Consider the following 16,334-nt stretch of genomic DNA (forward strand, 5'->3'; position numbering starts at 1 on the left):
ATTGAACTTCATCTTGATTTCAAACATATTCTCTAATTTGTCAGGAATTCTTATCTTATCCTCCAAAGTGCTTGCAGTCCCTTGCTGTCATCTGCAAATTTTATAAGCATACTCTCTACTTTATTATCCAAGTCATTAATGAAAACGTGGACTAGCAACAGACAGAAGACAGGCCCCCTGCAGGACTCCACTACATGCATCCTCCCAGTTTGCCAGTGAACCACTGGGAATTACCTTTGAGTACGGATTTTCAACCAGTTGTGCACTTATGTGATAGTATTTCATCTTTCCATGACAGAATATCAATAGGATTTAACACATGAATACAGCAGGAGATGTACATCAGCATCAGAATTTAAGCATTGATTTTTTTCCCCTTTGGCTGGGAAAGTTTTGTATTGAGACCCGAAATGTCTTGCATAGATAAGTTTATTAACAAAAAGACACACTTACTGGATCCTATTTATAATTTAACTATTCCTGTCTTTTTATTGTTTACATAAAACTTTCCCAAGTACTGTGGTTTCCGTGCTCTCTTGGAGATTTCAATTACTTTAAAAAAAATTCAGTTGTCCTAAAATTAAGAATTTAGCAGCAATAGAATATTGCATATTTCTTTTCATTTATCTACCATATTTCTCACGCAGTCTGTTTTTTGAATCCTTTGACTTGGTTGACCAGCATTCCTCCACTTGCAACTTAAATTCTGTCAGGTCAGTCATTTTAGATAATCTGCGTTATCAAAACATCGTACTTCTGCTTATCATCAAATACTCGAAACTGATTAATGCAATGGGGCAGTTTAACACATGCAATGTGCCTTATTTACAACAGCATTAACTTTCACCCATGCTCACTGGTTTCGGGCTTTGAGAAGACGACATAGTTAGCTCCCATTTCTATTTTTCTAAACAAAGTGTTAAAAAACAAATCTCTGAATAATTGCCCAGAGTTCACTAAAGTCTAAAAGATTTGATTAATGGGAACTACAATGGCCGTTTCTTTCCCATATTTTAATAGAGAGCAGATCCTTGCTGTCCTCTGGTGGAGTAATAGCCTCACAGAAATTAACTGCCTTTTAAAGCAAACTGAGACCTTGGTTTATATTGCAGAAGACATTTATGTATTGAAGAATTATGTAGGGTCCCTCCCCTTCTACTTTTTAAGCAACACTAGAAACACCGGATGTACTAGTGATCTTAAAATAAGCAGAAATTACTATTAAAAAGTGGCAGACAATCCAATAATCAAATACAGGGATGTTTCAACATTAAGTATTAGAGCTAAAGATTTAGGGGGCATAGTGTCATTGAATATGCAGCAAAACTTAACTCTAATTGTCTAACATATTTCTGTGTTGGTGCACAGACCAGGCGACTTAGTACCTCACATCCACATATAGGAATTTCCCAGAGATAGGAATGGTATCTCTAACATTTATGCCCTAGCAAGAGAACTGTCTGAGGCCTCTCGCTGGCACTGTGAACATTTGATAGACATAGTCAGGGGTGGCTCTAGCTTTTTTGCCGCCCCAAGCACTGCAGGCAGGCGGCTTCGGCGGCATGCCTGCGGGAGGTCCGCTGGTCCCGCGGCTTCGGCGTACCCGCTGCCAAATTGCCACCGAATCCGCGGGACCGGCGGACCTCCCGCAGGCATGCCGCTGAAGGCAGCCTGACTGCCGCCCTCACAGGGACCGGCAGGGCACCCCCCGCGGCTTGCCGCCCCAGGCACGTGCTTGGAGCGCTGGTGCTTGGAGCCACCGCTGGACATAGTACTAGCAGACACAAACCGTCTCACATCTAAAGAGACATAGAAATGAGAAATAGTTCTGGGTGGGGATAGGGTCAGTGGGAGTTAAGCCCTTTCCTGCTACACTCTTTTTTTAACCATATTATTTCTATGCATGAAGGTTGAAGTGGAAAATAAAGCACCCACCTTCACACTTTTTCCAGTTTTCTAGTTAATCCACAGACATCTGGTCACTTCTTAATACAAGAATCACTACAGAATGGTGGACAATGGTATCTGCAGAAGTACAAGCTAACTGGATGCATGGAAGGGAGAAGCCAAACTCTTTAGTACCCAGGCAAAGCTTTCAAGATTGGGTTAAGACTCCAGGATCAAGTCCTAAATGAGCTATTCTTGTAATTGTTTCTGAGTGGCATCTATACTTTATATTTTCAGTTATTCTCTTCCCTCAGTCTTTGTTGCTAATAGCATCCTTAGGAAAACAAATATTTGTTTACAAGGTCAAGTGTTGTCAATCCTTACTTTCTTAATCAAATTAATTTTAAACTATTAATGTGTTTGACATCTCAACTAATACATGTGGAGGTGATGGTCATTAGGGGACTAATTTGGCTGTAAAGAAAACATCCTAAAATTAAGAACCTAATTTAGTAAACACTGAAGTACTACATTAGTGAGCAGTAAACAAGTATGGTTGTGAAGATACCATTTACTCCTGAGGGCATTCTGTGCCTAAAAATTCTGCAAATGTTGGCAAATAAATGTGGAGGCTCCAGCATGGCATTGGGAGCACAGGCCACTGGCTGCACAGAGGTGGGAAATCACTGTACAGCTTCCCCCCACCCCGGGACCCGGATTCGGTGGTGAGATTGCACCCAACCCTGACACAGCACAAAAACTGGGTCAGCCCCAGGAGTAACCATTATAGTGAAACAGCAGCAACTATATAAAAGCTTTGTCACAATATTTCATGGCTATAATGATCTGAGGAGGAACAACTAAACCAAGTAATTCCAAAATAATTTAGTTTCACGTTTTTGAAAGTTCACAATTTTATAAAAGTATAAAAAAAGTGTTACAAAAGCAATTTTATAGATGTAGGCAATAGTACTTAAATTGCAGGATTTAAAGCAAGTATAGCACGCCCCAAATTTTGATGAAAATAAGAGAAACTAAAGCATACCCATTTTGGCCTCCAAATACCAAATTAAAGCACTGCATATTTAGGATTTTATTATATATCTGCAAATACTGAGAAAGTAAAACTTTGTTAGAGTGCAATAATTTTTAAATGTTTCAGAAAATGAGCCTGATTTTTTTACACTAAAGGCCCCTTTTACACTGCCAGGTAAGTGTAAAGAATTAGTATATATGAGATTTGGGCCCAATAACTCTAGCACAACAGTTTGTCTCTTAATTTTTATAAACATGTGTTTTTACAGTTGTCTGGGTATTTCAAGTTATTTATACCGCAAGATTTCCAGGGCAGGGATGGGGTCTTCCTATCTATACGTACAGTGCCTACTACAATGGGTGTCTAATAATGTCGTCTCTAACCATCCAAGAGCCCTTCTGAAACTAATTAGAAACATACTCCACACTTACAGCTTCTGATGCAAGGATCTGAAAGCATTTTGCCAACATTAAAAAAAATGTCTTCACAACACTGCTCTGAGGTAGGTACTAACTTTCTTCTGTAAAATGGAGGTAAGTGACATGTCCCAGGCATAACACAGTACACGCAAAATAGCTTTTCAATTGATAAAGATGGTTGTGATTAGTGGTCATAAATAAAAGCTGTTTTAGTAATTGTGTAAAAAATACCATTTGCTTTATATTCTTTTGTTTTTGTTATTCACACAAGTTGGATAAAAGTCTTTTTGAGTGGAAGGAATATTCCCCTATAGTGCTGTATATAGGAAGTATTTTTAAACTAGAAAAATCTCTCACTTTGGCACTGTACACACATTCCGCTGAGGTTTAAATATTGCAGCTCTGTCATCTTAACGATGTTTCACAATACTACATTCCATCTTTTAATTTAGTGTAGTACTGAGACAGTTGGACTATATGGTGAGGTATCAACTTGTGCACTTTGTTGTGCAACATAGAAATTTACAAGACTACATTAGAATACATGTCTTAAGAGACCACTCAGTTTAGTGGATAGTGTTGAAGATCTTTAGGAGGAGTCTGGGCACAATACATTCCAAATGGTATTGACGCTCTTTCCTCAATTCAGACATTCCTAGCGATAGGTGAGACACTGTAACTTTGGGTACTATGAAGGAAAGGTATACAGATGACACTGAATTAAAATTTAAAAAGACAGCCATATATGATAAGCTGGAGCAAAAAAATTTAAGATTCCAACTTAAACCACTGAAATTGTGAGGACGTAAGTACCATTTTGGTATGCATCAGTGGGACAAGAAATTATGATTGGGGATCTCTGCTGGAGAAAGTTTTGAGGTGGTGAAATCATTAATAAATACTACTTTGTTTATTGCAATTAGATATATCACAATTATTACAAAAAAGGGAAGGTGATAAATCCTTTAAGTTATCCAGTGCAAAATGGAAGCACCCCACCAGGTCCAGTCCTGCTCCCACTGAAATTTATAAGCAACGTTTAGACTTAGAATGAGCAGGTAGAACTCCACTGAGCTCAAAGAAGTCACACCCACCTTACTTAAAGTTTGGATATGGTCCAATGGGCATTTAGCCATTGACTTCAATGGGAGGAAACAGGAGCAGACCCACTGTCTTAAAGGTGCAAAATCAAGACAAAACATTAACACAAAATGAAACAAACATACATTAAATAGTAGTGTTTCCTGATACATACTTCAGATTTTCAAATGAGCTTTCTAAGAGGGAAATGATTTACATATCTAATGAAATGATTTATCATTTTGGAAAAATCCACAGTATTTTTATTTCAAGTTTATATTAACTATAAATATCTAATGACAGGAAACACTTTCCCCACATTTATGTGCTTTGTTTCCCCATCATTTATGTCTTCTGTTCTTTGCCTTTTGGAGAAAACATCACATTGTAAGGCTGCCTTCTTTTTGGACGGTGATAGGGTGCAAGATCCTCTTTAATATAGCCTTAAAAGAATAAAAATAAAATCAGGGTAAAGATTTCAAAACAATCTGGTTGAGAGATGGTACAGTATGAAAGCAAAAGTAAAATGCATTTAACAGACCACTAAGTTTTGCCTACCACAAAGATTTTTGTTTAAAGTATTTTTCATTTTTGGAAACTAGTCTGACCCTGCTAGGGATCTTTTAGAATGCCCTCAGCCAATGAAAAACATTATCTATTAAAAAATAAAACATTTAGTTATTGATTTACAGTAGTTTCCTAACAGCTAATACAGATTGAATATACTGAAGGTCTACTGAGAAATCAGGCTGTCAAATGTTCAACTATTTTGCAACTCATTACACGTTTCACTGTCCTCCCTAATAGAAGCTTTTATATTTTATTTTAATAAGTTATTTCTGTAAGATATATAGAAATACTGCAAAATATGAGTTATTTAACACAAGAAATCTGTTCCTGAAAATATTTGCCACATTCTAATTTATCAAATGCACTCAATACAACTTCTCTGGATACATGTATCATACTTAACAGAACACAGGCCTCTAAAAAAAAGGCTGTTGTCTCTGCTTATTTTTGTGGATAAGTATAGGACTTCAGCCTTCATATTTGTCAACTTTGCTCTGTTCACAAGTACTAAATTCATTAAAATCAAGTTTACTGGTAGATTCCTTCTTTGCAACTGGTGAAATGCTTTGTGTGACCCACAATTAAAATATACAAAATCACTTCAAGGGATTGCCAAGGACTAGCCATAACGTACCACCCATTTAAATAAGGACATTCTGTTTTTGAACAACAATTGCAAATATCACATTATATATAGTGTTCCATTTAGGGAACGCAGCAGTGACTTATGATTACTAATAGGATCAATGGTCTGAGCCCAAAGTTTGAAATTCCTTAGAACAACAGGTTCAAATTTCAGTAAGATTGACTTAGCCCTTTATCCTTTGTAAGTAGCTTAATTAGCACTGCTGTTCATTGTTTGACAGTTTATTGCATAAGACCTTACACATCAAAACCTAAATTCCCTCCAAGCTGTGCGGCCACGCAGCAGGCTATCAAGGGCCGTGCAGGTGGGGAGAGGCACCTCTCCCCTGGCCCCAGCTTCGGAGCTGCTGCGGCCGGGGGAGAGACGCCGTTTCCCCGGTCCCAGGCTGCTGCAGTGAGAGAGGGCTGGGGGGAGTCCTCTCTCGCCGTCACAGCCCTGGGGCAGTCTGCACCCCAAACCCCTCATCCCCAGCTGCACCCCAGAGCCCGCCCCCCCAGCCGGAGCCCTCACCCCCCGCACACCAACCCTATGCCCCAGTCCAGAGCGCCCTCCCACACTCCAAACTCCCCCCCCCATCACCTCCATATTAGTGCACATAACAAAATTCATTCCGCACATGGATGTAAAAAATTAGGAGGAACATTGATCAAAACTCCATCTCTTCTGAGAGTGGGCTGAAGATCCCATAGCATTTTTTGACGAGGTATAGCCAGTCACTTAATTACACTTGTGGTTTAATGTTGAAAATATTCAAGCAAAGCTTAGTCAGTTAATTAGTCAAAGACAGAGTAATACAATACGAAAAGGAGACATACATACTGACAATCAGTCTTGCAGCGTTCACCTTACACAGAAGGTCTTCTTCAAATGTATGCATTTTCGACTACCTATATTTATACTACTGTTGTTTCTCTGTACATCATCCAAGATTCAACCCACCAGTCTGTACCAGTTTTTTGTCTTTTTTTCTGTATTGTCCTCTACCTTCCTTATCTTTGCATTGGATACCACATTCCAGATACCAGGAGGTGCCTCCATGGCCTACTAACTGTATCAGAACACACTCTATATACACATCTTTTCTCTGACAGGTTTTGTATTTGCCTGTGCCAAGAGCAGAGTTGTGCTGTTGTAAAGTGTTATGGGATATACTTTTGTATGAGTGAACAGAACTCTAGGAAAAGCATAATACAATTGACATTGGTATAGCTTAGCATAAACTACCCAATGTTCATACATGATATAATGTGTAAGACATATTAATGTCATGTACAATATGCATAATACATGTTGCCTAACATTCTACTTGGAAAACATGGGGATTCAACCAATTATTCCTGGCCAAGTTTTCCTGAAATCCACCTTAAAACCTTGGAGAACAGATAGCTCTGCACACCTCTATAATTATGTTATAATTTATTAACATTTAGAATGTATATGTACTGTTGTAATTAGATAATAAAGAGTTCAGAAATGCATGGGGCTCTTAATTCAGAATTTCAGTCCCTTTGAAGATATAGGCTTTGTCTTCACTACCCGCCGATCCGGCGGGTAGCAATCGGTTTTTCGGGGATCGACTTACCGCGTCTAGTGAAGACGCGGTAAAATCGATCCCTGATCGCTCTGCCGTCGACTCCGGAAATCCACCTCGGCAGGAGGCGGCAGCGGAGTCGGCGGCAGCGCGGCAGCGGTCGACTTTCCCGCGTCCTCACCGCTAGGTAAGCCGACCTAAAATACGCAACTTCAGCTACGGTATTCACGTAGCTGAAGTTGCGAATCTTAGGTCGGACCCCCGCTGCAGTGTAGACCTAGCCCCAGATGCAACTCCTTACAAAATGTACATGTTTTAAAGCCATTACCCCATTCAAGGGACTGGTGGGATTGTTTGGTATAATCAAAGTGAAAACTCTAGCACATGAACATCTTGTCAAACAAGTTTTTCAACTACTTCATTGTTTTCCACTCAAAATATCTAAGTAGTTGGATCCACTCTAAAGGCAAGCTGCCTGCAAAATCTGGTTTTAAGGCTAGAGCATTTGAAACGTGAAATATTTTGAAGCACCATTACTCTAGAACAGCATAATAAAAAAATCCACACATTTTTAATCCAAACAGTAGACCCATGTGTTAGTAACTCATTATTGTGCCAACCTACAATGGCTTCTTTAAAACTATTTATACAAAGAAAGAATAATCTGTGTAAAGAAAAGTCTTAAGAGCAGTTTGTGTTTTTGCAATAAACCAGGATATATTCATAAGAAAGAACAAACCACAATGTTCAGAAGGCAACCACAGATAACTGTTGACAGTGCAGCCATTTTATCATACATCCCCATTCATTGTGGTACATAAGACAGCTATGAAGACATATCAACTCATCTTGTTATTTGAGGCCTTAAGTAACACAAGGAACCAGATTTTCACCTCTGAAAAATCAGTTCAAGTCTGGCTCTAGGTTAGAAATAAATATGGTCTTAATTTAATTCTGTGGGAATTCTTTCAATATCCTCTCACTCTATCCCAGTTCTTAGGAATTCTCTTCACATTCCCAATATCCCAGAAGCCATTGAACAAATGGCAACATTTACTCTGGACCTTAGTAGAAGATGGTCAAATGGAATTTGACAGAGCTGTGTAGGGAATCTTTCATTATGAAATGAGCATCTTAGTGTTTTTAATACCTCAGTTTTCTCAGTATCAAGTTTAAAAACAAAAACATACAAACTTTCCAAACACAACAATTTTATATACTCACCTCTTTCCACACAAGTTTGGGTGGAAGGAAATCCAACCTCCCAGAAGTTTTCTGGTGTACTAGGAGGAATGTAGCGGAATCTATGTCTTGAACAAGCAGCTAGCTTCTTTTCTCTCTCCCCTTCTGGAATATCTGCATAATACTAAAAACAGAAATTGGAAAATATGTAATAGGTCAAAAAATGAACAATGATATATAAGAGGCAATTACATTACTTGTATCACACTATCACTACTGATTATTGTGCTTAAATACATACACATTGGTGAGGCTGGCCAAAATTACAGATTTAGGTTTGCATGTCCCTGACCTCAAGTGTTAGTTTGTTAAACTTGACTTATTACATATTTCATCCTCATTACTATAACTTTAAAAATGCACCCTAAACAAGCAACTGTGTTAGTTTTATACACTGTAATATGAAACAAAACAAACAATACAAAACCTCTCACACTTGTAACTACTCATGTGTAAAATTAAGCATGTACATAAGTCTCTGCAGAATTGGGGCTTAAAACAGATTGGAATACAGACAGAGACCAATAGAAGAATCAAAGTTAACCAATAAAAGTAGTAATATTCAGATTAAAATTATTGCGTTTTCAGGTATTAATGAAACACAAATAGTCCATGGGCCAGATTCTCTGCTGTATCTAGCTCATGGTTGTTACAACAGAGAAGGGGGAAAGCCATAGGGGTCCCTGATTTACTAGCCAAACACAAGGCACAAATTAGAGCAGCTAAGAAGCTGGTCTAACCTATGCCCACCGACTATGATCCCTGATGAACTATCTGGAGTACACAGTGATCTGGTTTCCTCTTCTCCCCTCCCCAGCAACTGTGCTATGGGCTGCAGGGAGAGAGGCATAGCAGTTAGTTCTATGCCAGCTGGAAACTCCCCACTCACAGGGAGAATCCCATGCAGGAGAATTATGGCTCTCTATTCCGTTTGGGCTACCTTAACAACTCAAAAGAATTAGATCTGGGTGAAAATTCTGCTTTCCCTAACACTAGTGCAATGTCACTGACTTCAGAAAGAACACAATATATTCCAGTACACCCTCAGTAATACAATAGTTAAAAATAACTTTTTTAAAAGAATCTGGTTTACATGGTTCAGTCATTTATTAGAGTGGTTCCAATGTGCATCAAGAAAGGGAATAATTTTCATCCTTCTTCTAGCATTATAGACCATGCTTCTGGCCAAAAGCTCCTGCTAATGCCAGTCTGTAATTTAGACATTATAAAGTACTGCAGTATTTATGCATCCAGCACTGTCTTTCCAAAGCTTGAATATATGATTTAATTCAATTAGCAAACCAACAGTCTTGTGCTATCCAAACTTTTATAGTTGGAGCTCATCAAAAGAGTAAGTAAGCTTGCCAAAATACTACAATGGTATGACCAGAAGAGAGAAAATCAAGTTAAAATCTTAGTCCAGCCAGGCAGAAAGTAATCTGGAGTAAGAGACAGGAAAGAAATGGAATGCTCATCCAGTACAGGATTGCTTTTATTCATGGGATGCCCCAAAGTTTTGTTTTGTTTCCCATCTCCATCTAGTGCTAGTAAGATGCCACACAAGGCCTGCCTACTGGGAATGTTAAAGAATACTAGCAAACTAATTCTCTCAATATTTGGTGGGGAAACATAAACCAGTCAAAAACCAAAAAAGAAAGGATGTCAGTAGTGATGATGGTGTGGACAGCAAAACAACCAAAGCACTGCGAGAGGGCTATTAATGAGAGACGACATCAGTAAGATGAAGAGAGGATTGATTTGATTGTACTGTTTCTGTAGTATGGGGTAAGTGCAGGCCTGCCTGAGACTGAGGTACTTTAATATAAAGTATTATATAAGATATAAAAGGCTGAGTTGGTGTTATCCAGCATCGATCTGACAGCAGAACAAAATCTGTTCTAAATGTCATAGTTAGTACATGATTCTCATCATCTGGTGGCATGCAGGCTTTCTGGGTCATCAAAGAAGCAAGAGGTCTTAAAGAGATTCAGTTCTTTAACAGGCTTTACCAAGATGGTCAGATCCCCTTTCTATCCTGCAAGACTCCTGGTTTGCAGGTTAGACAGAAGAGCTAGATCTGCAGACGTGATTAATTTAAAATTACTTTTTGATTTGAACAGAGGTTTTGGTAAAAAGTCTGCCAAGAGAAATCCTAAGCACTTAAACATCAGGAATCTACCTGTGTCTTAATCGCTCTACTGATGCAAAAATGTTTGCCCCTCCCATCCAGCCAAGATGTCTTATATGTGCTATAAAACTGGTTTTGTTAACTTGTATAACTGTATGTAAATTAGACATTGCTCATTTCCATTTGGAGAACACGTTGACATACTTCGAAACTACAGTACTATGCTTAGAAAGCTAGATTAGAATTTCTTCCCCACCACACAAATCCACAAAAGAAGTTTAGCAGTATGTGTTTGAGATTATAGATAGGCTGATGAAAAGCAGAACAGCAAACAGGTAATGATTATTTTGTACAGTCAGCTTTCAGTGGCCAATGTTAGAAAACATATCAGAATAAATTTTTTTTTAAAAAGCAGACCAACTAAATTAATAAGATATCGTACGTCTGTTCAAAAAGAAAATCCACATCAGCCAATCAGATTAATGATAGCTAAATATTACTTAAGGATAATTAGAAATAGGTCTAAATCCTAAACTGTCCTAAAACAGTTTATTAGGAATTTTAAAACAGTATATTAAAAACCTCGTATTTTTCTCTATCAGGCTTGTTGTAAACAAATTTTAGGCCTAAACTACTAAATTGTCTGAACTGCTGGGGAATGGAGTGAACTGGGATTAAAACAATTTAAAAGCTACAGTACTATTTTCTGGGGAAATTAAAAAACAAATAATCAACAGTAACAAACTGAATTGTCATCATTTTGCAAGAACCAGAAAGTAAGGCTTTTAAATTTTAGCTCCATTAGAACACTGGGGTCAGGGGTGAATATTTGCAAACAGCAGAAGAAAACATTGACAGAAGCTTCTAAAGTGACAGTGTAGCTAAAGGATAGAAAAAAAAGTATAAAGAAGCAGTCAGTGTCCTATTAAGGATGCCATTTCAAACACAAAATATGTATTTTCATTAAAAATTGTGTATAAAGTCATCATGACTGAGAATGCAGTATCATCAGGAAAAAATATAATAGGGAGTTACCACTAACTTGCAAAAATTCTGATTGGGAGCAGTCTTGTTGGAGTAGCTCTTATAGATATCTACATATTGAGTAAAAATGAGAGCCAAAATCTGATGTTAACATATATTGTAGTGTTAGGTGCCAGAACCAGATATGGAAGTGGCTTCTCATCTAATGAGGACTATGATTTTCAATACTTATTCTCTTTTGGAACTGTGAATGGACCAAAGTATACATAACCTATGCAGAAAATTAACCAAGTGGTAGCTTCAGTTAAGAATTTTTTCAAATCCAGTCATTTTAGTGCAATGTTATTGCCAAGTATGCCGTACAATCTTGGATGGTTTATACTAAAAAAAATAAAAAATAAAAAAATCTTTCCTCAAAAATAATTAGAATAAAAACAGAATTCTAATGCTTGTACATTACGAAATAAAGTCTGCAAATGTTTCCACGATGTTACTTGCCAAAATATAATGAGAACTGGGTTCGTTGGGAGGAAAAGTCCTGTAGCATGCAGAGACAGGAAATTAAAATTGTTAATGCATAGCTCTTGGCACAAGAAACAGAATAGAGCTGCTTTTTTTTTTAATGCTCTGTTTTCATTCAAACCCTCTAGATTTCACATATTTTGGAACAGAGAATTTACTTTTACAGTCAGCTGTAAATAAGACTATTTGCATTAAAACCGCATTTTAGTGAAGGTTTTATCAAAGGGATTTTTCATGAACTTGTTCAAGAACATACTAATAAGCCACATTACTCAGTTGGAGAAATTTAGCTATCAGTTGGACAGAATGGATGTTAAGAAAAATATTGGTTCTAAATAAGAGTGGAAATTAAGCAATAAAACTCAGCAGGAACTCTTATTAGCTCATTAATCCACACCTCAGACATGTTGTGAAGTATGAGATTGTAGCTCAATATCTCCAGCAGATTGAAAAGTATATTAATGACTAAATGAAGTATAATCTATTATAAACATAAAATAAGAGTAACACATATATAATGTGCCTGAAAGCATTTCAATTACTTGAAAGGGAGAAAAATAAATGTAAAAATGTCTTTACAACTTTTTTCTCTACCCTTTACATCAGTGGTCTGCAAACTTTTCCAGTTGCTCCCCCCTCCCCCTTACCATTAAGGGAATCTGTCCACACCCCTCCCCCCCTTCCATTACTGCACAGCCAAGGCTTCCTCAGCAGCGGAGCTTGGGCTAGAGGCAGAGCTGATCTGGAGGTGGAGAGAGAATGAGGGCAGAGCTAGGCTGGGGACAGATCAAGGTGCAGAGTGGGACTAGAGGCAGAGCAAAACTGGAGGCTGAACAGGGTTGGGGGCAGAGATGGTCTTGGGGCAGAGTGTGGCGTTCCTCCTTGCCTCCCTTGGGGGCTGGCCTGGGCCCTGCCACACGATCCCCTGAACATTCCTTTGTGCCCCGATGGGGGGGCATGCCCCACAGTTTGGGGACCACCGCCTTACATTATACTTTACATTACACTTGTTGCTTAGTCTAAAATATTGGTGAGTTATACAACATTACACGTATAAGTTTTGGGGACTGCAGATATGAACCGGATATCACTAAGAGTCAGACTGCTGCTCTGACAGTCAATGTGCAAAACTATACTGTAACAGTTGGTACTGACAAATCACGTTATTTTCAAAATGACGACAAGCAGTTGCGGTGGGCTAAATTTTCAATCTGGTTTATAAAGGTATCTGCAATTTTGACAGGCAAGTTTTTGACAGGCATTTGTACAGACACACGCATGTGCAGGTGCAATTTTATTTGAATACTTGTTCCTGTATATACATTCAGAAAGAACAAAACAAAACATGAAGAATATACCATGAAGTGCAGCTTAACATTACAATTCTATCTTGGAACCAATTCTGGATATCTCAGCTTTAGCAGAAGTAGTGCTATCACTCTCTTGCTGAGATACTGGTGGATCAACCATTCAGTGGTTCTCAAACTTTTGTATTGGTGACCCCTTTCACACAGCAAGCCTCCGAGTGTGACCCCCCCACCCCTTAGAAATTAAAAACACATCTTTTATATTTAACATTATTATAAATGCTGGAAATGAAGTGGAGTTTGGGGGTGGAGACTGACAGCTTGCGACCCCCCAGTAATAACCTCGCGACCCCCTGAGGGGTCACAACCCCCAGTTTGAGAATCCCAGGGGTAGTTGATTTATTTTTGTTAATTGAGGCCTCATTGACATGAGGATTTGCAATGCCTACTCCTTTTAGTAGATACAGGAGAGATAAGTAAGTAAATGCCAATGCTATCATTCCAGGATGTTGTTTTATCTAATTATTTCCCATTATTACAGTACCTAATTTTTATTATGGATCTCTACCGTGGCCAACAGCTTTAGTACAACTGACTTCTTTGCCACTTGATTTACCAGTACTCACGCTTCTATGTTTTTAATTTGAGAAGCATTTCAGGCCTCTGGTACCAAGCAAGCGAAAATAATGCAAGACTGACCAAAACTTAAGAGTTTTACTTACTATTTCACATTCCTTACAGGTATGGCCCAGCAATTTTCTTCTCTCTTCTCTCTTCCGAACAACCTCAATATGAGGAAAACCTAACACAGCATTTTTTCTGAAAAGCAAAAGGAAAAGTTACTAGGGGCATGTCTACACTACTCCGCAGTGCAGACTACAGGGTTTGTTAACTGCAGCGCGCACCAAAATTCTGCACTCTAACTACCCCCATTCAACTCTTTCAAACAGGACTATGTTAATGCAAACCAGGCACCTTTTAGTTCACGTCAGCAGCATCCACATGGGGCAGTAGAGTGCAACATTCTGGTGCACTCTGTGATTCACACCCCCATAGTCTGCATTCATAGCCTAGGTTTTCACTTGATAATGTATTTCTTTGGTAAATTAAAGTGTTTATTAACCCAATGAAGCAGACAGCAGCAAGGAAATAATAGGATTTCACAGGGACAAGCTAACAGATTATCTGAAAAAATCTCAGCTTCCTGACAACTGGCATATAAAAAGCTATCTTTAACATCAGAACATAAAGGAATAATCTGTAGCCAAAAGAAGTTGCAGTGTTTTTTTTTTTTTTTTGAAGTAAGTTGTCTTACATGTATCTATGCTCCTCCGTGAAAGAGGAACTGCTGGACATCTCATCTCTACTTAAAAGTTTTTAGTTTTAGTTTTTTTTAGTAAATGCCTCATGAGTGCCATGATGTTTCTACCTGTTTGTTCCAACTGTATGGGATTTTTCAACTTTGCATTTTCTTTTTAGCAAGACACAATGTCAGTCTCTTTCCCTTGCAAAGTTAAAACAGGCTGGGTATAGAATAGATGTGTGAGCCAGCCAGTAAATCGAGTGCTTAATGGTATTATGAAATGAAGACTAAGAGGTTATGATGAAAACAGGAGATGAATGGCAAAAGCACTAAGATATACAGTGGTCTGTTGAATGTTCCTTATTTAATGTCCACAGGAATTTCAAAAAGCTTGATACAAAACAAAAAGATTGAGACACTGAAAAAACCCTCACTTATAAGAAATCTGTATGTTCTTTGGCCTTCGAGAAGAATTGCATACAGAAGCTAGCCAGCGACTCCAGGAAGTAGAAATAGAAGCAGCCAAAGTAGGGACTTTTTTCAGGTTTGGACATTCCACTCAAAACTGTAGGAAGTTCTCTGACTTTCTCTTAGGGTGACCAGACAGCAAGCGTGAAAAATTGGGATGGGGGTGGGGGGTAATAGGAGCCTATACAAGAAAAAGACCCCAAAATTGGGACTGTCCCTATAAAATCGGGACATCTGGTCACCCTGCTTTCTCTTCCTTGGGCAGATAGCCTGTTTACGCCAACCCTACCCACCTTCCAGTCTCTTCACCACAGCTTCACTCCATACCTGCCCCTCCTTCCCTTCTCCCCTGCCCTGTCCCCCCTTGCTCTCCTTCCCTTTTCTTTCCATTTAGCTGATCCCTTCCTAAGTACCACTCCCCCCCCACCAGTCATGGAACATACCTGATGTTTGCTACCATCACATTGTTTATTCTCCTTGTATGTTATATCTCTTCCCCCACCCTGTGTCTGTCTTATCCATTTAGATTGTGAACATTTTGGGTCAGGAACCATCTTCTACTCTATATATTTATATAGTGCCTAGCATAATGGGGCCCCATTCTTAGCTGGCCCTTAGGCACTACCATAATAAACATGATAATACATAACTTGAGCTACTATGTGTTTTGGAAAAACATCACAGATTACAGAAGCATGCTTTTAGTAAAAGAGTAACATTTCCTTCTCTTTATTAAAAAGTGACAAGCATTCCTCTCTTCCAATGTTCTGTCGTTTCTCTTTCCGATTCATCTTCCTTCTTTGTAATAATAACCAGAATTCATTTAGAGATTTTCCAGTTGTACACCTTCAGCTTCTTTGTATGGAATGATTTAGCAGTTTTATTTTATGAAAGGATAATGTCTCTTCAGAGGGGAAAACCCAATTCTCTTACATTAATAAAAATGTTGCATTACCTTTCATCACTTTTAAAATATGGCTCCACAAAAGCTTTCTGCTTGGTTTTATCTTGTTTATTCTCATGCTCTGTAAATAAATAAAAACATGCCGTAAGTCTGTTAATGAACTGCCTAGGCAGAATGACCATAAAATGATTGAGCGAGATATACTGCATAAATTGCAACAGTGTTAATTTTAAAAATTTAGCATAAAATTATTTTAGTTAACCATTATCTACCTGAACCAAAACCATATGCAGATTTCTCAATTTTA

The 16,334-nt window shown here is 38.4% G+C and overlaps 1 protein-coding gene across 1 annotated transcript in view; it reads right to left on the minus strand.

The window, feature by feature from the left end:
• Positions 1-4,767: 4,767 nt before the first annotated feature.
• The window catches only part of RBBP8 (RB binding protein 8, endonuclease), a 59,137-nt gene continuing 47,570 nt past the window's right edge, over positions 4,768-16,334 (minus strand). Inside the window, exons 17-20 of the mRNA XM_065398407.1 lie at positions 16,079-16,148; positions 14,075-14,171; positions 8,394-8,535; positions 4,768-4,865 (exon numbers count right to left, since the gene is read on the minus strand). Of these exons, the coding sequence (XP_065254479.1) occupies positions 4,768-4,865; positions 8,394-8,535; positions 14,075-14,171; positions 16,079-16,148 (407 nt within the window). The remainder of the gene's footprint in view (positions 4,866-8,393; positions 8,536-14,074; positions 14,172-16,078; positions 16,149-16,334) is intronic.

The sequence above is a fragment of the Emys orbicularis genome, chromosome 2 (genome assembly GCF_028017835.1).
Source record: "Emys orbicularis isolate rEmyOrb1 chromosome 2, rEmyOrb1.hap1, whole genome shotgun sequence".
Classification (NCBI taxonomy): Eukaryota; Metazoa; Chordata; order Testudines; family Emydidae; genus Emys; species Emys orbicularis.